This window comes from Lontra canadensis, unplaced genomic scaffold (genome assembly GCF_010015895.1).
Source record: "Lontra canadensis isolate GAN:19392208 unplaced genomic scaffold, GSC_riverotter_1.0 scaffold8, whole genome shotgun sequence".
NCBI classification, from domain to species: domain Eukaryota; kingdom Metazoa; phylum Chordata; class Mammalia; order Carnivora; family Mustelidae; genus Lontra; species Lontra canadensis.
This window is the reverse complement of record NW_022631002.1, coordinates 11,562,441-11,586,725: the sequence shown is the minus strand read 5'-3', so window position 1 is coordinate 11,586,725 and position 24,285 is coordinate 11,562,441. Positions and strand designations below refer to the sequence as shown.

The window sequence follows — 24,285 nt, the reverse complement described above, 5'->3', positions numbered from 1 at the left end:
CAGAGTTGGAAGCTGAAGGGGTATGCTCACACCTCTGGGGTCCTTCTGCCACAAACTTTCGGCACTGGGAGCGCCAGCAGCCACTCCCCAACTGCAAGCACCTCCCCGTCTTTGGTTCTTCCGGCCCCTGCACTCAGGTCTGTGGGTCTGGAGCCAGAAGGCGGTGAAAGGCAGTTTCGCTTGGCCTGCCTGGCCCCCATCTGACCCTCCAGTCACGAGATGCAGGTGTGATCACCGGTGGTTTCGCAGTCTGACCTCAGGCAAGTTTCCACTTGTGAAAAATGAGGAGGATCTGACAGATGGCCCTCGAGGAAGCAGCTGGTGGTGGGACCTCTTCACCACTTGCCCGCCAGGGCTCCCAGCCCAGGTCCCCGGCATCTGCTCCCACGGCGCTCAGCTCACGCACGATTCAGCTCGCCCCGCCGTCTCTTCTTCCCTAGAGACCTTATGGCGCACTCCTAATTGGAGCACCATGTTTCTTAGGAAATAGGTGAGCAGAATCGCATAAGCTCGTTTTATTCTTTGACCTTATACTGTTCTGGGGCAGTTTTTTCAACATTGGGAAGGCATCAGATGCCCTAGAAATCTGACACACCCATCTGGGGCAAGGAGAAGACAAAGACTGACGGCAGAGCAGGGCCAGGAAACAACCTTCAGGGATACTCCACAGGCCACGGCCCAGCCAGGAGGTGTCCTTGGGCCATCCCCCTGCCGTTCACACCCGGCCACGGCCCCAAGGCCCACGGTGCCCTGCCCAACTGCCTCTTAGCACTGACTCAGTCCTTCCACTTCCCTACCCCAGGGCAAAGGGAAATTGTTTCCTTCGGAGTAAGGCAGCAGACTTTTCACTAAATGAGGATGTGAAGAGGTAGATAGAACATTATCCACTTGTTCTTAAAAGCTGTGGGCTAGGTGGTGCCTGGGTGGCTCAGTCGTTAAGCATCTGACTTTGGCTCAGGTCATATCCCAGGGTCCTGGGATGGAGCCTCCTGTCGGGTTCCCTGCTCAGCCGGCAGGCTGCTTCTCCCTCTCCTTCTGCCCATCCGCACCCCCATCCCATCCCCTGCTCGTGCTCTCTCTCAAGTAAATAAATCAAATCTTTTAAAAATTAAAAAAATAAAAACAAAAAATAAAAAAAAACCTGTGGGCTAGATGATGTCTGCCACGGTTCAATCAGGACAAATGGAAAAGAGGATTCTGGATTGAACACGGTTAACACCTCTGTCGGCCGCACTACCCCGCTGGACTCAGGGGGCCCACCAGGAAAGGCCAGGCATTCACTGAGGCAGCTCTCAGGCCTTGGGGAGCAAGGTAGGTAGAGGTGGGGACAGGTGGCCACGCTGGCCATGAAGGCAGGTGCCACCAAGGTCATGGACGGAGCTTAGGCAGGAGCACAGCCAACAAAGAGGAAGGCCCGAGGGTGGTCACAGGAGACCTGAGGTCCACGCCACTCTGCAGCCAGAGCGCCTAGCATGCTGCGCGCGGTCAGGCAGGGCTGGGGACTCCCGTCTCCTGGGGCCTTAGGAGAAACAGCCATTCATACCCCTGCCCCAGCACCAGTCTCGCCGGCCGGGTTCTGTCGCTGGGAACTGAGCCCCAACAGCAAGCAAACATAGGGGGCAGAGGGGTCCAGGAGATGGGACAACATGTATGTAGTCTGCAAAGACCAGGCTCCGAGTTGTTAAAACAAGCCCAGGATCTGGGGAGGCGGGGAGTGTTCCCGCCACTACGTTCCTGGCCACGGTCAGACCTGCAGGGTGGGAGCGGGGCTCTGGAAGGCCGCCCATTCTGCCCTGGAACAGCTGGGCACTTCTTAGTCCTTTCCTATACACGGCTCCGTTCTCTCTCTGGCAGAATTGAAAAACAAAACCAAAAACAATTCATTATTAAAAACTCAAATCCAAAACAAAGTACAGAGAATAGTGTAAAGGACGGGCTGTCTTCCTCACTCAGATTCAACAACCACCAACACATGGCCCATCACTTCTTATCTCTGAGCCCACTCACTCCTTGGTGACAATTTTAAGGACCAAATGGAGAAATGCCTGTTGGTTTATTATGAAGAATTGAGTGTTCTGGGTACCACTGTTTGGATGACTTATCACTGATCACCTAATTCCACACCCTGTCTTCCACAACAGGCTCCAGGCTCCGCTCCCGCTGGGGGCAGTCAGATGATCCAGCGTCGGACGGTGAGATACACACGACAGCCGGCTTCGAAGCTGCTTTTAAAAGTCTCACTGCAGGATGACACACGTGGGCACACACAGACACACCTGCACCTGTATCAGCCACAGGAAGTGATTTCATCAATACGATGAACTTAGTTCAACACAAGTGACTTTTTTTTTTTTTAAAGATTTTATTTTTAAGCCATCTCTACACCCAGCCTGGGGCTCGAACTTAGAACCCCGAGATCAAGAGTCACACGCTCTACCAACTGAGCCATCCAGACGCCCCAATGCAGGTGGCTTTTCAAGAGATTCTATGGAGATGAAGAGAGGCAGCTGAAGTCAAGGCAAATGAAACTGTTTTAACTGTGAATGTTTGGGAACACGGAAGCAAGATGCACAAAGCTGGCAGAAAGGGCATCTGTGACAAGAATGGGGTAAGAAAGGCGCCTGGGTGGCTCAGTGGGTTGAGCCTCTGCCTTCGGCTGAGGTCATGATCTCAAGGTCCTGGGATGGAGCTCTGCGTCGTCGGGCTCTCTGCTCAGCAGGGAGTCTGCTTCCCCCCAACCCCCGCCTGCCTCTCTGTGTACTTGTGATCTCTCTCTCTCTCTCCATCAAATAAATAAATAAATCTTTAAAAAAAAATGGAGTAAATAGCTGCACATTCCTTGACAAGCGGCCGGATTCTGCCAAAAGGGGTGAGGCTGGAGGGGCTTTCTGTTTCTCTGGCCACTTGGGAGTTCATTTTCTACTTAGTGCAAGAAACATGGTTCGAGGGTGTCAGGAAGGCCTGCTTTGGAGAGTAAAGAGGGGGGTTCTCTCAACTTGCTTACGGTGCTTGCTGTTTTGCTATACAAGAACCCCACTGCTTCTGCTTGTGGCAACCTGCCTAGTCTACAGGGAGGGGTCGGTGGGGCCCTGATGAACCCAGAGCCTCCTGAAGTCTGGTGGCCGGTGGTGGCCACGCAGGACTGGGGAGCAGGAGGCTTTCTAAAAAGACGCGTGGGTGTGTAAAAAGTCACCGAGCGGAGATGAGATGTGTGCAGCAAACCCGCTGGGAAAAGACCCACTAAGTCGAGACGGCAGAAAGGAACAAACCTTTGTGCGGCTGTCAGTTTCATCTAACGCAGGGCCCAGCAGAGACGCCTGTGTGAGGGCCGGTCGTGGACAGAAACTGAAGGGCAAACACGTTAGGGTGCTCCCGGACTCATCCGCCTTTTCGCTCTGCACCTTGGAGCACAGCAAGAACAGCAAACCCACCGCGCCAAGAACCCAGGGTGCTCTAGCAGCGGCTGTCCTAATCTCGGTGGCTTCAAAGACGTGAAGATTCGCTAAGGAAATAAAACCCTAACTTGCGATGGGCTCAGCACCGTTTATTCCGGGGGATTCCAGATCATTTCTCAACCCCGAAGAGGCGCTGGCTCTTGCACCGCTGCTGCGGCCCAGAGGCTGAGACAAAGAACCGCGGGAGGGAGCGCGGGCTAGAGGCCTCAGGACCCGGAAGGTGAGGGGCAGTGAGCAGAGGATGATGCCTGGAGGATGCCACGTGGCAGGACTGGCGTCTCAGTCTGGGCTGTGGCTTCTGCGGGTCTGGATGTCCTTGCCCTGAGCAGAGTGCTGTGTTGTCTTACCTTGCAGGACTTCCCCGTTACTCCTGTATCCTGCACAGGACCATAACCGAGGCCTCACAGCCACCTTTTCTGATGCTGGCCCGAAGGGCTCTCTGGTCATTTCAAAAATCCTTTATTGGAGTGGATGTGAACAGACAATGTGTTCCAATGCAGCCAGTAAACTACCTTGCTGAGTAGTAAGATCCATGGCCCCCTAACTATGCAGTGTTGAGGATGAGGGCATGGTTGCCATGAGCTTCTGACCACGTATCCGAGGACTGGATGGGGGAACCCCAGGTGTGTCATTAGCTCATCTCAACCTTACTATGAGGTAGTGGTGTTCCTTGTACCATTTACAGACCAGAAAACAGAGGCTCAGAAAGCCCAGGTGTGGTCAAGGTCACAAGACTGGTATGTGTGCAGGGAGGGACTGGCTCCCAGTCTTCGGAACACTACCTTCCCCTAAACCTGTCCATGTTACTCAGGACACCCTGACAAACATACCCAAAAGCAAACAGTGGGGTTTACTACTTTATTACTATTAAGTTTGGAATTTAAATGTTCCTAAGGAGTATACAAAAGTCTTCTGCAGTCTTCTTTGACTGACAAAAGAATTATTGAGGTGGGGGCACATCTTAAACTGACTTGAAACTTTGGGAAGAGGAAACAAATATCTCTAATTCAGCAATAATACATGCTTATTTTCAGCCTAACCTTACACTAGCAAGTGGAAATTCCGTTCAGAGAGAGGAAGAGGGCAGGAGAGAAGCAGCAGCGGATCAAGAACAAAACTGCCAGGGACTTGGCATTCCATCCACCCTCGTGAGCCTTCCTCCCTTGGTCTCTGGGGCAAGGCTGACTCCAGAACAGGCCCCAGAAATCCACCTAGGGTGGCCGGCTCTCCTCCCGGGGGCCAGTGCAGGCAGGCTGGGACGTGCGGGCCTGGCTGGCGGCCTTCGCAGGAGAACAAAGGGAAGGCCAGTGCTGTCCTCATCTTCACCAGCCTCTCGCAGGACCAACTTTTATTTTTATTTTTTTCAAGGACAAACTTTTAAAAGTAAAATGGATGAAACCACGTGAGGTCAAGATACAAAGACAGAAATTCAACGTAGAAAAAAGACCTTGCTGGGAAACAGCTGGATGAGAAACACCGGAAACGTTTCACAGACGCACCAGAAGCTCACATTGTAAACGGGATTAAGCTGCTATTGGTTTCCCGCATTAACATCAGGGTTTCATTTTGCTCAGCCGGAGATCTCGCTCGATTTCAAACTGCCTGTGGTCCACTCGGTCTAGAAAAGCCTTCCGTTCAATGTACCTGGAAGAAAATATAAGATGTTTGTGAGCAGACTTCTGTAGGAGAAAACCGTCTCCCCTGCACTGTCCGGCCCCCAGGTATCCCCTTGACCGGCGGGCTCCCCGAGTTAGAGCAAATGCAAACAGATGACCACAGCTGGTGCCCGGAGTGACCACCCACAATTCGCCCAGGATCACCCAAACCACTCGCATTTGGTCTAAACAATGATGCTTCTGGCTCCGAGGTCACTGCAAGTAAAATGGAAAAGAGAAAGCAACCACCTGTCTGGGGGTTCGGCGGCAGGAATACGCGGTGGTTTTATAACAAGGTTTTAGGTAGAGAAGAACACGGGCTGAGTCATGCGTGGACTCAGTGGGGGCCTCTGTTACCCATCAGCTGGGCCACGCTGGTCAAGGGCTCAACATCTCTCAGCCTCATTTTTCTCAAGAGCAAAAGAGCGATGCCGTGTTTCTTGGTCTTGGTGGTGGGCTGAGATGGTTGGGGAGAGCAAAGTACACATCCTGCCTATCTACAGTACATCAAACCGAGAAAAGGAGCATCTGACAGTGGAAGAAACAGGGTTTTGTAGGAATGACTTTCTGGGGCTGTCATGACGCTCCAGTGGGCACATAAAGCACTCACTTTAACGGGATTCCACTGCCTTCAATGCTCTCCTTCCTTCCCCTGCTCCTCTCCAGTGCCCTCTGCCCACTTGGGTCCAGAAGAGGCCTCCCCGAAGTTTCTCTAGGGGAATGAGAGCCAGAGCGGCCACCCAGAGTCCACCTACAGGGGCCCCTTAAAAGGCCGGTGCTCGGCATCTGGGGCCAGGTTCAGCAGTCACGGCTTCCCCAGGTCCTCCCAGGGGGGATGGGAAGGAAGGAGGCGCAGGGCAGAAGCGGGCAGAGGAGGAGTGGCTGGCAGCTTAATGAGACACAGCTGCATTTTAATGTACCTTCTTGCCATAAAGTGGGCCATGTCCTGCCTGGCACGGGGGTGGGGGGGGGTCTCTTCTGCTAATTAATCTATTGAGAGAGCAAAACTGCCATTGAAAATAGCAGACATAATTGAATCTCGCATTCATTTTTCTTTTGTTACACTGTGTAAAATGTGCATCTGTCATTACAAGGTCATTATGTTTATGGCAAGAATGTCAGCAGGCTCAGGAGCCTGTATTTCTAGGCTGGGTTCGGGGCCTGCTTGCCCTCCTGGGCTGCCCTGCGAGCTGTGGCCTGTCCCCACGACTTCCCGCAGAGGCAGAGGTGGCTCTGAGTTCAAACCCTGACTGCCACTGGCCAGCTGTGGGACTCTGCATAAACCACATAACTCTGCCAGTTCTGTTTCCTAATCTGCCAAGAGAAGAAAAGAAAACGAATCACCATCCATACTCTGGAGGGCTGCTGTGTGCACTGAACGAAACTGTCCACTGTCGGGAGCAGATGCTCCAGAAAATGGCAGCTAATGCTGTCACTGTCGTTTCGGGAAGCCAGCTTCTGCCAGGATCCTGAGGACAACAGATCCCAGAGGGGAGCAGCCAGGTCTCTTGATGGGTATTATCAGGGACCAGGTCAGGGATTAGGAATAAGCTGATGTGTCCACACCGCCAATCAGAGGCCAGAATGGCTGGAAACAAACAGTAGGACCTGCTCCTGGGTTTGACATAAGCCCTCAAATTTATGTCATCGATTTAGCCATCAGACTTAGCCACTGAAACACAGGACGCCTGGCTAAATGGAAATTTCAGGTTCCCCGACAGACAGGAAAGCCACAGACACCATGGACCCGCTTTTGATAAAGAGAGGCGACAAGGTGGGCTGCGGCGGGGAAGCAGACAGCTGACAACTCGCTTGCCTTCCACCCATCACCAAGGGGGCCGTGATTCTCCGGGGGTGGGGGGGCTGCTAACCAAAATGGACCAAAGGGCTCGGCCACACTACAACCACCGTCCTTCCCCACCGTGGTTCCCCAGCCTTGGGTGAAGGTCGAGATGGGAATCAGTACTTTGATAGCCCTAACTGCCCCTTGAAGTTCAGCAGGAAAGAAAGGGTGCACCCTGGCTAGAGAGGAATTTAGGACGTGTTTTAAGAGAATCACTACCCAGTGCTATCTGTCAGAGTGTGTGGAGGGAAGGAAGAGGAAGTATGTGGCTTTGAGCATTTATGGTCCTTCTTGATTGTCCTCGAAGGAGGAAGTGAGACTTCAATGAGGATCTCACTGAGCATGAATGACGGCCTGGCCGGTTCCTGGAGCGGTGCCAGGTCCAGCCGACTTGGAGACTCTCAAGACTGAAGCCAGGCTGGGGGCTACACAGGCAGGTGCAGGCAGAGCTCAGGTTCAGGGGAGGATTCAGGCAGCCAGGAGGGGCGCATGTGCAGAACACAACTGAATTCTCGAGGGCGACCCAGACAAAGGCCATCAAGGCAGGCCTGGCGACTTCATCTCCCCATTCAGAGCCATGTGCAGCTGCTAACAGCATCCAGCCAAGAGCTGCCCAGGAACCAAACTTCTATCGGACACGGACCACCGGCTTCCTGCCTCCCCCCACCGCCAGCAGAGACAGGAAAGGTGCCGAGGATGAGAGTGGCTCTGATATTTACTATTTGTTTGCATTGGGCAAGATACGTAATTTCCATGCCTTATTTTTCTTCTCTGTCAAACAGGAATAAAAATGATAGCACCCCGAGGACAGTGCAGTGAGCCTGTGGGAAGGGCTCTGTAAACAATAAAGAATAGCTGAGCACTGAGGGTTCTCGCTTCCCATTTCTGACCTGACTGCATCACTACCAAGCCTCATACCCCGGGACAGCTGCAACAGGGGCCAGGAGACAAAGGGTTTGTGGGGCAGGCCGCCTCCTCCAAGGTGGCCCAGGTAGATGGCCTACTTAAATCGTGCTTCAGGAAGTTTTCAGGCATCCTAAGTGGGTTAAAGCCCCAGAACACAAGCATCAGCTGACGAGAGCAGGGGTACCTTTCTGGCCTGGGCCTGGCACTCCTGGGGACCCAGCCTGATTGGGCCCAGTCCGCTGGGGAGCTGGGGGCTATGGGTGGGGGACATCATCCCTTCCTGTCACTACTGCTCTATGTGGCCCATTTACGAGGAAGTGGCTCTTTCATTAATCAAACATGCTAATAGCACCAAAACCTAAGGGACTTTCTAGCTTTTCCTTTCAGAACCAGGTTAGATACAACAGGTTCTGGCATCTTTTGATCTTCTGACCCAAATTACTTTTCTGGTACCAACTGTTTGAGATCCAGGCCAACAAGGAGGGAGAGTATGCGACCTGGAAACCTCTTGAGGCCCAGAGTAGAAGAATGGTGACTTTAATGAAGTTTCTCCCCCTGCTTTCCTCCCATCTCACCAGATGCCGGTGCTGAGAGCATGACGCCTGGGGTCATGGAGGGAGACTGGAGAAAAAACGATTTTCTCTGGGCTCTCCTTCATGCCTCTCCACACCACAAACACACCTGGTTTCCAAACATCTTGCTCCCTGACCTTCAATCTGCTTGCCAGCGGCAGCCAAGCCCAGGCCTGCCGTCCGCTCAGGCACTGTGCCACGCAGGCCTACTGGCCTCTGGCTCGGCCAGCCGTGCCCGCTGCCAGGGAAGCTGTGTGGTCAGGGATGGGGCTGGAGGCAGCAAGTGCTAAACGCTGCTCCAGAAATGCTGGGCTGGCCGGGGGTCTGGGGCTCAGGGCAAGAGCAGTGGCTCTTTGCCGGGCGGACGACTGACCGTCGTGGGCACGGGCATTTTAAACGACTCTGCGGCCTGGGCAGAGACATCACTCTGATGGATCGATCGTCCCCTCTTCTCTGGAGGGGCTGATTCTTGTCCCACTGGGTTCCATAACAAAGTCATGACTGTCTGGGGGCCACTGGGTCAGGCATCTTGACAGTGAGGTGGCTCAGCACCTGCTCTGTGCGGGGTCCTCTTCTGGAGGCTCACTGCATACGGAATAGGAGATGACGACACACTCCAACACAGTGATATGACTGACGGTTCCTGGGGGGGGTGGTATTCCAGAGAGTAGCATCCGGGTCAAACCCTGAGTGACAAGAGCGTGCCATCATGGAGGAGGAGCTGGAGGAGCCCTACAGAGGCTGAGCCATCATAAGCAGGGCAGAAGGGGGTATGAGGTGGGCGGAGAAAGCTCCGGAAGGGCCTAGAATGCTAGGGGAAGGAGCTGAACACTGACTGCTAGGGCTGCTGGGGGCTTCCAGCAGGGAACAGAGGAAAAGTAGTTTGCATTAAAAAAAATCCTACTAGCTACTGTGGGGGAGCAGGGAGGGAAGGGGATGGACAGACAGAAGCAAGGACCACGACAGATGTCTATGGCCTGTACTAGAGTGGTGGCAGTGGGGCTGGTCAGAGGGTATGGACTAATATTTTACGATAGGACTGTCTACTGGCTTTTCAGCATGTGAACTGAAAGAGGAAAGCAAGGATGACTCTTAGGTTTTTAACAGTTGGGGGGATGGTAATGGTGTCATTTTCTGAGAAGTCTGAGGAAAGAGAGTTCATGGAAAGAAGAGCAAGTATCTGGTTTTGCAGGCTAAATTTGCTTTGTGTCTTGGACATCAAATGGAGATGTCAACCCAACAGTTGGTATGGGAGTCGAGCTCAGTGGAATGGTTGTGCAGGGAGAGCTTTTCTGGGAGTCAGCAGAATGCGGCACCTAAGCCGTGGAACGAGTGAGCTCTGCAGGGCGGGGTGGTCTGCAGGGAATGCAAGGACAGACAGCTACCCAGAGCTCAGCCCTGGGACTTCCCAAGTTTAAAAGCCCAGGGAAGGAAGAGGGAATAGCCAGGGAGGCTGGAAGGATATGCCCCAAGCCATATTTGCCACCTCTGTGGAAAGCATTCCTGAAGGGTTGACAGGAAGGCATCATGAGGGAATTTAAAGGAATAAGGCACCCAGCTTCCCATCTGCAGTGACGCCCCTGACAGTGTGGTCAGGAACGGCAGATGGGAGAAAGAAGTGAGCAGAGGACTCCCGATATTTATACACACACCAGACAACTCCTGTTCTCATTTAATTCTCATCATAAACTTGAGAGGTATAGTAAACTGAAGACTTTCCGCTTTATAGACGAAGACATGGGCTACAGCACACGGCAGATTGGTAGCAGAGCCAGGATTTAAATTCAACTGCAGTTTTCTTTTTTTTTAGATTAATCTGAGAGAGACAGAGAGAGAGATGGAGCACACGAGCGAGTTGGGGTGGGGAGGGGCAGAAGGAGAGAGAGTCTCTCCAGACTTCCCACTGAGCAAAGAGCCCAATACAGGGCTTGATCTTACACCCTGAGATCGTGACCTGAGCTGAAATCAAGAGTCGGACACCTGACCAACCGTACCACCCAGGCGCCCCAGTTTCAATTCAGTTTTGCCATAAAATGTAACACACAGATTAAAGTGAATAAAATGGGGAACGCAAACGCCCTGTCATAAAGCAAGTGCTCATGCGGCCATCGGCAGGTGAAGAAACGGAATCCAGGAAGCCCGGAGAAGGCCCCTGCATAACTCTCCTGCCGATGCCAGCCCGGCCGGGTGCGAGCTTGCTTGCATTTAAAGGTTCTGTGCTCTCAACATTATGGCCTAGTTGTGCCTAATTCTGAACTTGACATAAGTAGACTTATACTGTGAATTCTTCTGACTTGCTTCTTTCACAAAGTGAGTCGACAGATGCACTACTTTTGCCTGTTTTTGATATTTATATAAATGAGATCATGCTGTGTGAACTCGGCGTTACCATGTTATTGAAATTTATTCATCGTTCCAATTGCTAAAGAGTGTCCCCATCTATAAACTGTTAAACCCTGAGGCCCAAAATGGTGTCACGTAGGTTAAAATCCCAAGTCAGTCAACCCAGACTTAATACCTAACCTCACTGCAGTTTCAACCCTCCAGGAATGTAACCTTTCACCGGTCAGTCAGGAATTTTCTGGTCAGCACCGATAAGGTTATATGTCACATGGGCCTTCATCCTCCAAAGGAAGGTGAGGTAATACACCTACTAAAACCCTTTTGTCCCCAGATGGAGGTGACCTCACCTGAAATAATCCTTCTTTCTATTTATGACTTCCTTGTCTTGCCTTTAACAGCCTTTCCCTTTCTGCAGCCCTCTGGCACTCCCCTCTACCTGGTGGATGCTTGTGTGTGTATTTCAAGATGGCAAAACTGCCTTTAAAATAACTGGACGATGATAACCCAATACTGACCAATATGCTTCAAATTCTATCTGGTCTTTACAAAGGGAAAGGTGTGTTAGCATTGACTGAATTGGAGTTAGTACCAAAACATAAAAAGCATGACACAAGCTTTTACTCTCAATCCAATCTTATTTTACTCAGGACTGTGTAACAGGAATATTTTTACCACCCTTTATGACTTGAATTCTTGTATAAGAGATCAATTTAACTTTGGTACTTGTGAAAAGGTCTTACAGACAGCAGAATTCAGTCAACACTCATAGGGAGCTCTGCTGAGATGTTACCAAGTACGACTTCCCCGCTTCTTGGCTTCTTGGCTTCAGCAAAGAGGACTTTTACTCTAGGGGATGCCCTTGGGACTCTCCACATACTCCCTCAGAGTACCCCCTCTCCGGTAGTGCCTTTGCTGTGGCTGGCATCTGTGTAAGAGAATTCGGGGGCCTGACTTGCCTCTGCCCAGACAGACCTTACAGGTTTGGTTCTTGTCTTTCCTTTCCTTCAACACTGTAGCACTCACTGGGCATACTTCTCCGGACAAATCTTCTTGCCTTTTTGACATTCCTGGTTTTGAACTTGGCTCTCTAGTTAGGCATGTGTTGGAAAGGCTCAGCCAGCAGCTCTTGCTCTCATCGCTAGAATTTCGAAGCTACAGTCTAGTGATTCTCAACCCTGGCTGTGCATCAGAAGCACCCGAGGAGTGAGTTAAAGATACAAGTCTCTGTGACTCTCAATTCAGCAGTCCTACCTAGGAGTGGCCTTGTCACCCCAACTCTGAAACCAGCCCCCCAGGACGATTCTCATGCTAAGCCGAGGTAAGAACCAGAGCTACACCCTGTTCCCTGGAAGGTTGGGCCCCTTTAATCTTCTTGCAAAAGCTAGGAAAGGCAAGTGAGTGGAGGTGTGGGGGCGGGCACTAGAGGGAAGGTGAGAAGAGCCCAAGGCAGAGCAAAGAAGTCATCAGATCTGCACTGGAAAAACACAATCAGATGGGTCAAATCGTCTGGTGCGGGTAAGAATCTCAGAGAAGGTGGGGAAAGCAGGGCGCTTAAAAGCTGTTAGTAGTTCCTGAACCCAGTTATGTGATTTTCCATTGCCTGAAAAGTCCTCATCATTGGGCAGATGTCCTTTTAATCTTGTTTTCTCTTCCAGTCTACATATTATTAGCTCTGCTTATCTTCAACGGCACCACTCCCTACTTTTATAAGACCTCTATTAACCTGAGCAGAAAGAACATTGTCCGACCCATATAATCAATACTCAGAGGACCAATAAAGCGTCATACACACTGGCAGGTCCCTGCTGCCTTAGATCATCGGGCAGACGTGGAGAAGAGGAAGGAGCTATGAGCAACCAGAGCAGAGTCAAAGATGAAGAGGTCTGGGGCAGACCTCAGAGGCCTTCTCTAGTAACAGCAGCGCCTGCCTGTGCTTTGTCCCGGGCCTTCCTCAGAGGACCCTGGCACTTCTGCCTCTGCCCTGTGGCATTCCATCTTCGATAGACTGATTCAGAAGTCTGATGGTGAACTAAGCCCATAAAGTCATTTAACAGAAAAAAATTTTAAACATACTGATCAGCTTCTAAGTTCATTCAAATAACCTCGAAGCCAAAGTTAGAAATGTGACCCAGAAAATAAACTTCTCACCTATCTGTATTATAACTTAGCTGACACAGAACCTAATGACTACCACTTAATGTACGCTTTGTGCTCTGCAAAGCATGTTATGTGCTCCATGTGCATTACACGTATGCATCATACACGTGCTACACACGTTATCGGGAGAGCCTCACACTCACCCCCAGTGCGGTATCATTACCCCAATTCGCAGGCAAAGGAGCTGAGCTTCAGAAATGTTCTGTGTGCTTCAGGGAGAGCCCTTCCTGGTGAGGGGCTGGGGCAGGGAGGACCCAGACTGACAGCCACATGACACTTTTCACCGTTAGCAGAACGGAATGACGAACTCGAGCCATAAACCCTGTTCTGCAGTAACTTTGCTTCTTAGCTCCTCCTGAGGTTCCTAAGTGCTCACTGAACACTGCCTTTCTTGATATTCTGGACTACAGAGTGTATTGACAGCCTCTTCGTATTCCAAAGTGAAGAGGAGGGGTGCAAGTGACAGCCAAGGGCCGTGTGAGGGCTGGCATGTCATACAGGTTGGAGCCCCAGCCTGGGCCACAATGACACGGACAGAAACAATCTGCAATAAGACGACAACATCCAGGTACTCTGTTGGCTCTGCTCTGGAAGCCCGGGGCCGGTCTGGCTTCTCAGAAGACCAAATCACTCTGATCAGGCCAAGGCTGATACGGCGAGCCAGATATGAACATGTGACAAACGAGGTGACTTATAGTTCACCAGAGCTGCCCGTCATTCGGCGAGCTCGGCTTGGCAAATATGATTGGCCCGAGAGCGGGGCTGTTCCCATACTGCACCCCCAGGGTTCTTTTCTCACCCACAGCACCAGACCCACATTAGAACAGAGCTTTGCCGACCAACTGACAAAATTCGCTTCACCATGAAAAGTGCATGCTTATTTAAACTGGGTGGCCTGTCTACAATCAACTATTTCAGATTTTTTGAGTGTTCAGAGCAGTGGAATCCACTAGTTCTTACCCCTCCTTCCCTCGATTATGGATGGCTAGTTCCTCGCCAATGCCCTCTTCCTCCTTGAAGCTCTCCCAGTCCAATTTGGACTTCTCTAGGGTGCTCATCTTCTGCTTCTTGGCTCCAATTTTCCCCAAAAGGCTGCTCATGCCACTTGATCTTTTTAACCTAGAGAAAGTGAAAAAAATGAAATGTGTATCACATAAGAACTATCAAGCTCTGTCAAATCAAATCCATGTCTTTTACTGGTTGGCACGGGGGCCCCTAGGTTTGGGCTATTTATCTTAACGGAAACCATTTTTGTACGTAGGGCACTTCCTGCCTGCTCTGGAGAGCACTCTAAGTAGACCGGGATTCGGATGCACTCTTCCCACCTACCAACTCTGACCGCTCCAAGGACCCAGGGAAAGGAAACCCTGCAGCCCTCTGCATGCTCTGTAGGACAGGTCTGTGCTCGCAGGCAGGGAGAAGCACAGCATGAGTCAGACACGACTTTGGAATCACATGCCTACGTTCATATTCCAGCTCTAACTGTGTGACTTCAGGCTACTGAACCGCATCTGCCCTGGCTTCCTATCACCTACCGAGTGAACAGTGACTCAGAGGGCTGCAGTGTATTTTCTTTTTTTTTTTTTTTTTAAAGATTTTATTTATTTATTTGACAGAGATCACAAGCAGGCAGAGAAGCAGGCAGAGAGAGAGAGGGGGAAGCAGGCTCCCCACTGAGCAGAGAGCCTGATGTGGGGCTCGATCCCAGGACCCTGAGATCATGACCTAAGCCGAAGACAGAGGCTTTAACCCACTGAGCCACCCAGGCGCCCATGCAGTGTATTTTCTATGTCAAGTGCTTTATGACAGCACCTGGCACGGAGTAAAGGTATAATAAATGCCAGCCACCCTGAGTCAGTCATCATTTGTGCCCTCAAACCCCAGGCAATGCTTGTAATAGAAAGAGAGACAGATCCCAACACTGATGGGCAAAAAGTCACAGTATCTCAAAAGGACTCTTAAGGTCAGTTTCTTTTCCACTCCTGTGAGTCAGAACCCTGGGTTTTCCCAGGAGGTGGAGAACATTCCTCACCCTGAAACAAGGGAATATATAGCCTGTGTTCCCCTTGCTGGTGACATGAGCATGGACTGTGGGAGAAACTCCACATGCCCAAGTTCAAGTCTTGGCAGGTCACATGTTTCCAGTCATTGTTAAATGCAGGAGGAAAAATAAGGAAAACAGAATGTACCTAGTTAGTAAGAAGGTGGTATTAGGGGAAAGAACTATGGAAGGGACATGGCCCTTGGTTTCTTTAGGAAACTAAAATTTGTCGTATGCCACTATGCAGGAAAGTTTGGAAGTGACTTCCTGTTTTCCTGGGAAACGTAAGAGAGTCAAACGTGTACAACTGTGAGCTAGCATCACAAGGCCTTCTGATAACATCAACAGTAATACCTTTCACTTGCCTACAATGCTAATTCTCGAGGTGCTTTATTCACGATTTTCTCACCGTCCTCTCACAATGGCCTATGAAGGAGGACCGCTGAGCTCTGGATAGCGGGAAGAGACTTTGAGGGGATCTAGTGTCACACTACCCCTTTTGGACCCCACCTCCCTGCAGCACAGGGCCAGTGAAGGATGCCCCGTTCCTGCCCCGGAGCGAGCAAACAGGCCAGTGTCCACACTGAACACACGACTCTCGGGGCTGAACCATGACCCTCCACACCCTCGTCCTATTCATGCTGGTCGGGAGGATGTCTGCTTCCCTGTTTGGGGCATTTCCCACCACACGCTGTTAGCTTAACACCGACTCAGAACAGGCTGGGCAGGCATCATCATTCTCATTTTGAGTTGGACAAATAAACAGAGTTCAGAGAGGTTAAATGACACAACAAAGGTCAAGCCAATAGAAAACGCGGAACCGGGACAAAGCAAGGTCTTTCTGACTCCCAGCCCGGTGCCCTGTGCTGTCTCACGACTAAGCTAGAACTCCTCGGAGATATTTCCTCACAGCTATTTTACCTTCCGGTTTGCTTAACAGTCTTCCACACGGCTCTCTATGAGCTTTCAGTCCACATCTTCTAAAAATTCGTTTGTAGATAACTCACTCCCTATACCAACCTCTCATCTAAGCGTGCGCACACACGCGCACACGCACGCACACACACACACAGGCTGTATTTACCAGCAGCAGAGCATGAGTGATGACAGAGAAACTCATTATGTGTCCCCTGCTCTCCCTGTTACAGCCTCTCGCCCGGAGAACTGCAGTCTCTCCACTGGTCTCCCTGACTTCTCTTCTGTCCCACACTCACTCACCTGCTCACCCTCACATCCCTTCCACATACTGTCATTAGGGTGATTTTTCTAGAACAGAAACCTTATCGTGTCTTTCTGCTTCAATGTGTCTTCCCTGACTCCTTATTTGCTCTTACAATGAAGACTACGCCCCTTCCCTTGTGAAGTTCTTCCTGATCTTCTCTTGCCACATCTACCCTTGACATCTAAGCATCAACCGTACAGTCCTGAACCTACAGTTCATCTCCCATTCATCTGGTCTTATCTCAGCCTAGAGGCCACTTCCTCCAGGAAGCCTCCTGGGACCCTGTCCCAATCTCTGGATGAGATGCCTCGCAGTGGTGTTTCTAGTGCACTCAGTCCTTCTCCCATTAGGCACCGATCCCTCCCTTAGCAGACGCTCAAGGACTCAGATTCCAGCTGCCGCCATACTGGCCAATTCTGTGTAAGTTCAGAGTCAGTGCCGACAAGATGCACCAAAAGCACACACCTTGAGGCTTTCCTCTGCTGCCTGCAGGGGCTCCTCTGACCCTGCCTAAAGTCAGAAGCACTGCCTGGGCAGGTGATGGGAGTTCATGGCATTGGGGCCACCCTCATGGAGGACAGGGGCTGTGGCTACAGAGCCCAGCCTCCTGTCCTCACTCAGTCAATTCTAAGGGGACCTCTGAATGCTTCTCAGAAGTTCTGGTGGCAAGGAACCCTTGCAGTCCTGGAAACACACTCTCGTATTGGCTTTCCCTCCTTCCCAACCTCACTCCCTCTACCTCCTCATGCCTACTTCCCAAGGACGGTTCCCAGTGAATGACCTACACTAACAGACTTACCTAAGGTTGTGCTCTGAAGGGAATCAACAAGATGCTTAGTAGCAACACTCTTTTCCCGTGTGTGCCCTCTCTCTCTGAGGGCACATAAGCTCTGGGTCCCCAAATCTCTCTAGAGCACATGGACTGAGTTGCACAACAGCAGGAATTCAATAATGTCACTCGGATCACGTAAGTAGAGGCAGAGAATCAGATTTCTGTAGTTTAAATGAAAGGTCTTCAGAACACTTTTAAATTGGGGGATCCTAAGGGGTGTAATTTCTATTTCCACTCATTCACCAATCAGCTCATAACAATCTAGAATTTCTGCTTTCACCCGGGCAGCCCCTTCGGTTCTGTACACCATCTCCCACTCCCAGCCTATAGCTCTGATGGTATTCCCAAATTATACCACCTTTCTGACAAAGCACTTCAAGAAGCCTAAGAAAATGATCTTTTGCTGCAAAGCAGTGAAGACAGTTCCAGAAAAGTAAAAAGCCATAAACCCCCATTGCCTTGTTCACCGCTAAACATCAGCAAATTGTCGCCAGTGCTCAGACACTTTAAGGGAAAGCTTCCGGGTCTGCCTTCATTGGCTCATGAACGTGGTTTGTGATTTCCTAATCTGACAGTCTCAAAAGCAAAATTACCTGTCTTGTTTGTATTTGAGGCTAAATCAAAGTGAATGACATATTCACAGCAGTAGCCAAAACATGTAGAGGCTCATCATGACTGAGAGCCCGTATTTCCTGGAACCTGGCATGTGGGGTCCCTGCAGGCTTTCCAGCGCTCACACTCAGCACCCCCTTCACATGGGGCTCCCGTGGCACAATCCTGGCATCACTCCATCACAGCTTTCTGGATGGCACATTTACCATGACCTTGGCCCTATCTCTGCCTTGAGGGTTCATCTATCGGGCATACAGGAAAGAGCACAGCTAAGAGCACTGCAGCGCTGCCCAGAGCTGCCAGAGAGGAGGGAGGCCAGCAGCACCAGCCTCCCCCAGGCCTCTGGCAGCTGTGGAGACGGGGAGGTCAGAATGCCAGGGGAGACCGCCCTGCTGTCAGCAGGAACTGGTGCATTTTGAGGCATCACCACAGGAGAACCCCAGATTTCTCTATTTTTTGGATCCTAAGCCACAAGGGCAAGGTACGACCAGAGAGTTGGCTTTGATAGACCACCCCCAACCCCCAGCCATGGATTTTCCGGTCTTGGGTCCAAGGTGTGGTGCGCTGTGCCACAGAAGCCCGCAGTGTTTCCTTCAGGAGACTCTTGTTCCACCTGTTATAAGGCAAAGTCCAAAGAAGCGCACCATCCACTTGCCCACTGGCAGATTCCATCCATAATGTTATACTCAGACATGGCCAGCACTTCGCTGCCTAGATGTTTCCAACATAACAATGGCATTTCAACCACCTCTTCCTGAAGGTCACAGTCCTCTACTGACCCAAGACTAAGCCTGTCCAAGCGGCATGGGCTCTGCTCGCCTCTGCTCTAAGCAGCAGGCTTTCATGCCACAAGAGCATGGCTGAGGGCAGTGGGCATGCTGGTGAAAAGAGGCTCCTACTAACACTTTTTTTTTTTTTAAGATTTTATTTATTTGAAAGAGAGAGAGAGAAGGAGCAGGTGGAAGGACAGAAGGTGAAGCAGGCTCTCTGCTGAGCAAGGAGCCTGATGTGGGACTGGATCCCAGGATCATGGCCTGAGCTGAAGGCAGACACTTAACCGACTGAGCTACCCGGGCGCCCCAAGCCCTTCTTTCTTACGTGTCTAGTCATCCCTCAATAAGCAATTATTGTCAATTTCCTTTCCACAGCACCCAGCCCAACGTTCTATGCTGCACTAGACACGAATGAAGACCTTACACACAAAGATTCAGGACTCAAAAAAGTAAAGGGACAAAAAGAAGGCAAAATAAAGTCATCTTTTTCCTTTCTGATTTACGGTGATAGTTTGCTAAAACTTCTACTCCTCTTTAGCACCAGAAATGTAAGTTTAACAAAATTCACTGCAACCAAGTGATAAACTCTATCCTGTGGAGTCTGTCAGAAAGATATTATAGTAACTTGTTGTCTTTGTTCCAGCCCCATAAGTGCGGGCTCAGATTTACTCAACCAATTCGTTTTGTAGCCACCATCAAGACGCTCTGGACCCTGCTGTTTATTTACAAGAGGGGCTGCGGGGCACCTGGGTGGCTCAGTCCTTGAGCGTCTGCCTTAAGCTCAGGTCATGATCCCAGGATCCTGGGATCAAGCCCCACATCGGGCTCTCTGCTTAGTGGGAAGCCTGCTTCTCCCTCTCTCATTCCCCCTGTTTGTGTTCCCTCTCTCACTGTGTCTCTGTCAAATAAATAATAAAAATAAAATCTTAAAAAAAAAAAAAAAAGAGGTGCTAGAAAGGAGCCGGAAAGAGTACTTAAGTGGAAAAAGAGAGGATGACAGGACACTGCAATTGTCTATGAAGGAAAAGGGGCGCATCTTTCCCCAAGATCTTTAAAAATTGGCCTCAGGCACCCAGCCAGCCACAGAACAGAATTTTAGGTTTGGGAGTGAATTTAGAGTCCGTCATTCATTGTACTCCTCCAACAGATTACTGAGAAATGACTGTATCCCAGACATTGTGCTTGGAACTGGGGACACACACATATATAAGGCATGATCTCTGGCTTGGAGGCGACGATGTAATAGAGGAGATTGTCATATGGACTAATTATAACCACAGACTGTGAAGGCACAAAAGAGGGACCACCTGAGAGGCTGTTTAATTCAACCTCCATATATCAGAGATGAGTCAACTAAGATCCAAGAAGGTTAAGAAAACTGCCCGAGTTCCCACGGGGAGATATGGGACTAGTACTCAGTGCTTTTGACCTCCAGCCTGTCTTTTCCACTTGGCTGATGCTGGAGCTGGGGACAACCAGCCTCTGGGGACCGTTCCGCACTTTAACGTCTATGATTGCTAATTTGGGGGGGGGTGGCATTCTCACTTCCCGTTGTCCTGTTCCCTGTACACAGCGCCCCTGTCTTACTCATTGCCGCCTGACTCACAGCGTGGCACGAAGCCTTGCTGTACTACATGTTCAGTGAACTGAATCGCCGTGATTTGACAATGGGCTTATCCAAATGAGTTTTTTTTCTCGTAACAAAGAGTCAATGCTGCACTTAAACGGACAAGCCAGAAAAGGTAGTGCAGAAGTGGACCAGCAAGGATAGGGTCAACACACGTACAAGGAAGCGCTAGTGACCTTTACTTAGAACTTCAGCACACAGTGCCTGGCTCCACTATGCCTTCCGTCTCGTAACTTGCATAACCACTAAAATGCAAATTATTTGGAACAAAGATTCTTTGGCACAGATACGCAGTTTCCTCAGTATTTGTCATCTGTTTACAAGGCAGGAGTAGATTTTTTTGGTAACTCACACATGGACTATTTTCCAGAGCCGTACAACGGGTCTGGAACCGGCATGCTACTCCCTGAGAAACGGGAAGAAAGTTTTCATTGATGATTCTTCGGTCGAGTTGTCTGCTTGGAACCACTGTTCTCTCTTAGACCTTCTTTGGACTTAGCTGAAATCTGTAGGAATGAAAAGCAAAGCCCGATTCCCTGGGCCAGTTTCACGCCTCACCTGTGCAAATCTCTAAGCAATCGCCCCAAAGCCCAAGACCAGAGCACTCAGGGAAACGGCCTGGAAGCCAGGAGTACAATAGGGAGAAGGTTTAAATCGCGTTCACTTCCCAATATTGTGCTGGCAGTATTCTATGGGACACTGAGCTCAGGAAAGTGGAAAATACTAACTCGGACAAGAAGTTCCAAAAGATTTTAAAACATTTTGTGGCTAAAAAATTGTCAGTACTCTTGAATCTATTATTAACGTTGATACAGTGCCAGCCCTTCCTTCCCCACCAAAGTGGCATCTCTCAGCAAAAGGGGACATAAAGGCCAGCAAATGGTAGCAGCTTCAGTGTTTACACAAATAGCAAGGATCTGCCACTCAATTCTACTGCTCTTACACCAGTCCAAGAATGAAGTATACTTAAGTCTGTCTGATTTTTTTTTTTAATTTTATTTATTTGACAGAGAGAATGAGAGATACAAGCAGGCAGAGCAGCAGAGGGAGAGGGAGAAGCAGGGTCCCCTCCTAGCAGGGAGCCTGATGTGGGGCTCGATCCCAGGACCCTGGGATCATGACCTGAGCCAAAGGCAGTTGCCTAACCAACTGAGCCACCCAGGCGCCCCAAGTCTGTCTGATTTGATTTCAGCTGTGCCACATCTTTAAAACATGTCTCTGAAACAAACCTGGTTATTTTGGTGGCAAAGTCCTGGATTTTCATCTCTTCTGAAACAATGTATTACAGAAAGCGCTTTCCAGCTCTTGCTTCCTTGTCTGTGGAGCACAGAGGCGGCTTGTGCCTTGCTCTGGCCTCTCAGCTAATGCTGGAAGGCCAATCACTCCAGCTGACGTGGTTCTGCTGACAGACAGCTCTTCCTGGAGAGGACGCACCATCCCTTCAGTCAGACATGAAGTGTTCTCCTCTACCTGCACCGTCTCCTGTTCACACTCTTGTAATCAAGGCCATTCACCTTGAGACAAGTAACTGGGGTTAGGGGCTCTGTAGTGACAATGAAAAGGACTTTTCTTCTGGGGCAAGCTTTTTTTTTCTGGGATCTGCTGGACACTGTTCATTAGCATCACACGCCAAGAGAAAGTTAATGTCCCTTTTCTCTGTGAAGAATAGTCCTCTACTGGTCTATTGTGCCGCAGAAACCAGCCAGCTCAGTGAGCTTGGGACTCTTGCCACGAAGGGCCATTTTTTTTTTTTTTAATTGTTGTTTGTTTTTATTAATCTGCCTAGTGCAGACCTGTCAAAGAAGGTCAAAGTTAGACGACTGTTGAGGAGGAACAGGTCCTTCCCCGCTGGCCACCCTTCCTTGGTGCCCAGGGCTTCTGCAGTGCTCAGTTCACAGGTAAGACGCAGAGAGAAACCTACTGGGAAACCCACAAGGTCTTGTACTGCAGCTGGGCGAGCGGGAGTTTGAGTGTGAGCTTGAACGTGAGGGACCATCCCACCATGGCTTCTGAGGGGTGGGTGATGGCAGCTCTCAGCACAACTCTGGTGTGGTCTGGCAGAAACTCTCAACTTTCCAGTCTGAAAAATGTCACACTGACAGAAAACTTGAAAGCAGAACAACTATTATCTGAATGCTCTTTGCTTAGATTCGCTCATTATCAACATTTTGTCACATTTGCTTTCTCTCCCCCCACCGCCCCCGCTTTCTCTATTTAAATGTTCTTTTTTGGAGGCGTGAGACCACTTTTAAGTTGCAGACATCATGCCACTTCAACAGGACACCTCACACTGCATGCAAGGACTGTGACACCGATACAACGGTGTCATCCAAAGTCCCTGCTCACATTCCCCCTCACTGCCTCTCCAGATGGCCTTGACAGTCATCCCGTGCCCTCCTTCCAGGCACTACATCTGAGGTCTCCTTGGCCTCCTTTACCTTTTAATCTAGCACAGTCTCCTGCCTTGTCTTCTGTTTGATTTCTGGTCTTTGATGCCACTGCCAGTTTCTGGAGTCCAGGTTGGCAGTCTTATGGAATACTGCTCTGTTAGGGTTTGTCTGTTTCTTATGCCAAGTAGGCAGAAAGGGGAGGCTGGGGACTGCTTACTGCACCACCACCCAGTGATGGGTGCAGTGGGTCCGCCCTGGAATCTGATGCTCCCTGTGGTCCACTGGGACAGGTGGGGACTGCCGGAGCCCTCACTTGTAAAGGTATTCTCTCCTTCTGCAACAAGTCTGTAACCAACGTGTAACACTAGGACAGTATTCTCAGGATGTTCAGGAAGTTCTGACCGCTACTTGATGCTGGTACCTCACTCAGTAAACGCCCTGGCAATGTCTCAGGACAGACTGAGGTGGAAAAGTGAAGGATCCTATCTGAAGGAGAAATATTTGGGAAATCTCAAAGGGATCAGGAAAGTCTCTGAAAAGTGGAACAGCAGTAGCTAGAGAAAAGGCCAAGGCTTACAGGATCGTCAGCAGAGTCCTGAACTAGATAGGCCAATGGTGAGTACAGAGATCTCTGGCCAATATGGAGGCATTCACTTCGGTACCTGGATACTCTTCGTAAGGGTCTGGGGGCCTGCTATGCCTAAGGGTTAAGTGGCAGAAGTCAGTGGCAAAAAACAAAAAAACAGAAACAATACCTTCTGGCTGGGCCACCAGACCTCTAGGACACGATACTCCTGAATTTCCTTTCTCCTTTGTTCCACCCCCTGTGGTTTCATCTCACTCCCCATGGAGGAGATAACGCCACATCCCTTCCTGCCTCTGCTCCGGCAATTTCCTTCCTTACACTATTCCCATGGTGGGGGTCACGGCAGAGCAAGAAAGGGCCTCCATCATTTTATAGCAGCTGGGGAGTGAGGAAGGCCTGCCTTTCCAAGGTGGAAACCTTTAGTTTAATGGGAATGGGGACGATGCCGGGGAGGGAGATGTTCTCCCCTGAGGTGCAAACTGCTGTTGCTTTCATTTGTATGATTGGGCACAGCTGGGAAGAATAATTTATTGACCAACACAAATAGACCAGTTACAGTTCTGAGGCAGGATTTTAAAGGAATTATTAAATACAGCTTCTAAGGGAGCCCATAGTGACATTTTTCTTTAGGCAGTTGAGCCTGGGAGCTCAAGTGAGGAGGGCACAGGTGTTTTCCAGATCCTGGCTCTACACGGGCTCCCAGCCAACAGCAGCCAGAGGCAAAGAAAAGAGGCAGAAGCAGGACCTGGCCGCTAGCAGTCAATGCCCTCTCGGAAGGACAGCCTTGGTGGCTTTCTCCTGTGACAGTGCTAAGCCACTGTGGGTCTGCGGACCACCTGCCTGGTCTGAGAGCAGGAGCCACACTCAGCCAGATCACTCCCATCAGGAAACATAGTTGAGCAAACGCCACATCTCTCAAACCAGCCACCGTGAGAAGCAAAGCACAGGGCACCGAAGATAAATGTGCCTCAATTATGGATTGTTTGGCTAATTGCTGATTAGGGACTTGGCATGCTTTCCCAAACCGCAGCGTTCTGCCACTGCTTTGACTTTCAGCTTTTTTCCCCTCCCCGGCAGGTCTCTATCTCCTCAGGAAAATGGCAGGATGTCAACATAAAATAAATGTTAAATTCCTGGGCACCTCCCAGATGGAGATCAGGTTAAAGATTCAGGATGTGGGGGTGTCCTCAGAGCAGAAATATTCCTTTTGTTTTACATCACGGGGATTTCATGGAATATGAGTCGCGCCCGCGCTGCTCTCACAGACATGG

General features: G+C 50.3%; 1 protein-coding gene across 1 annotated transcript in view; it reads right to left on the bottom strand.

The window, feature by feature from the left end:
• Positions 1–4,298: 4,298 nt before the first annotated feature.
• CFDP1 (craniofacial development protein 1) overlaps positions 4,299–24,285 on the bottom strand; it is a 124,185-nt gene continuing 104,198 nt past the window's right edge. The window contains exons 6-7 of the mRNA XM_032853945.1: positions 13,892–14,050; positions 4,299–5,099 (exon numbers count right to left, since the gene is read on the bottom strand). Of these exons, the coding sequence (XP_032709836.1) occupies positions 5,009–5,099; positions 13,892–14,050 (250 nt within the window). The 3' untranslated portion in view covers positions 4,299–5,008. The remainder of the gene's footprint in view (positions 5,100–13,891; positions 14,051–24,285) is intronic.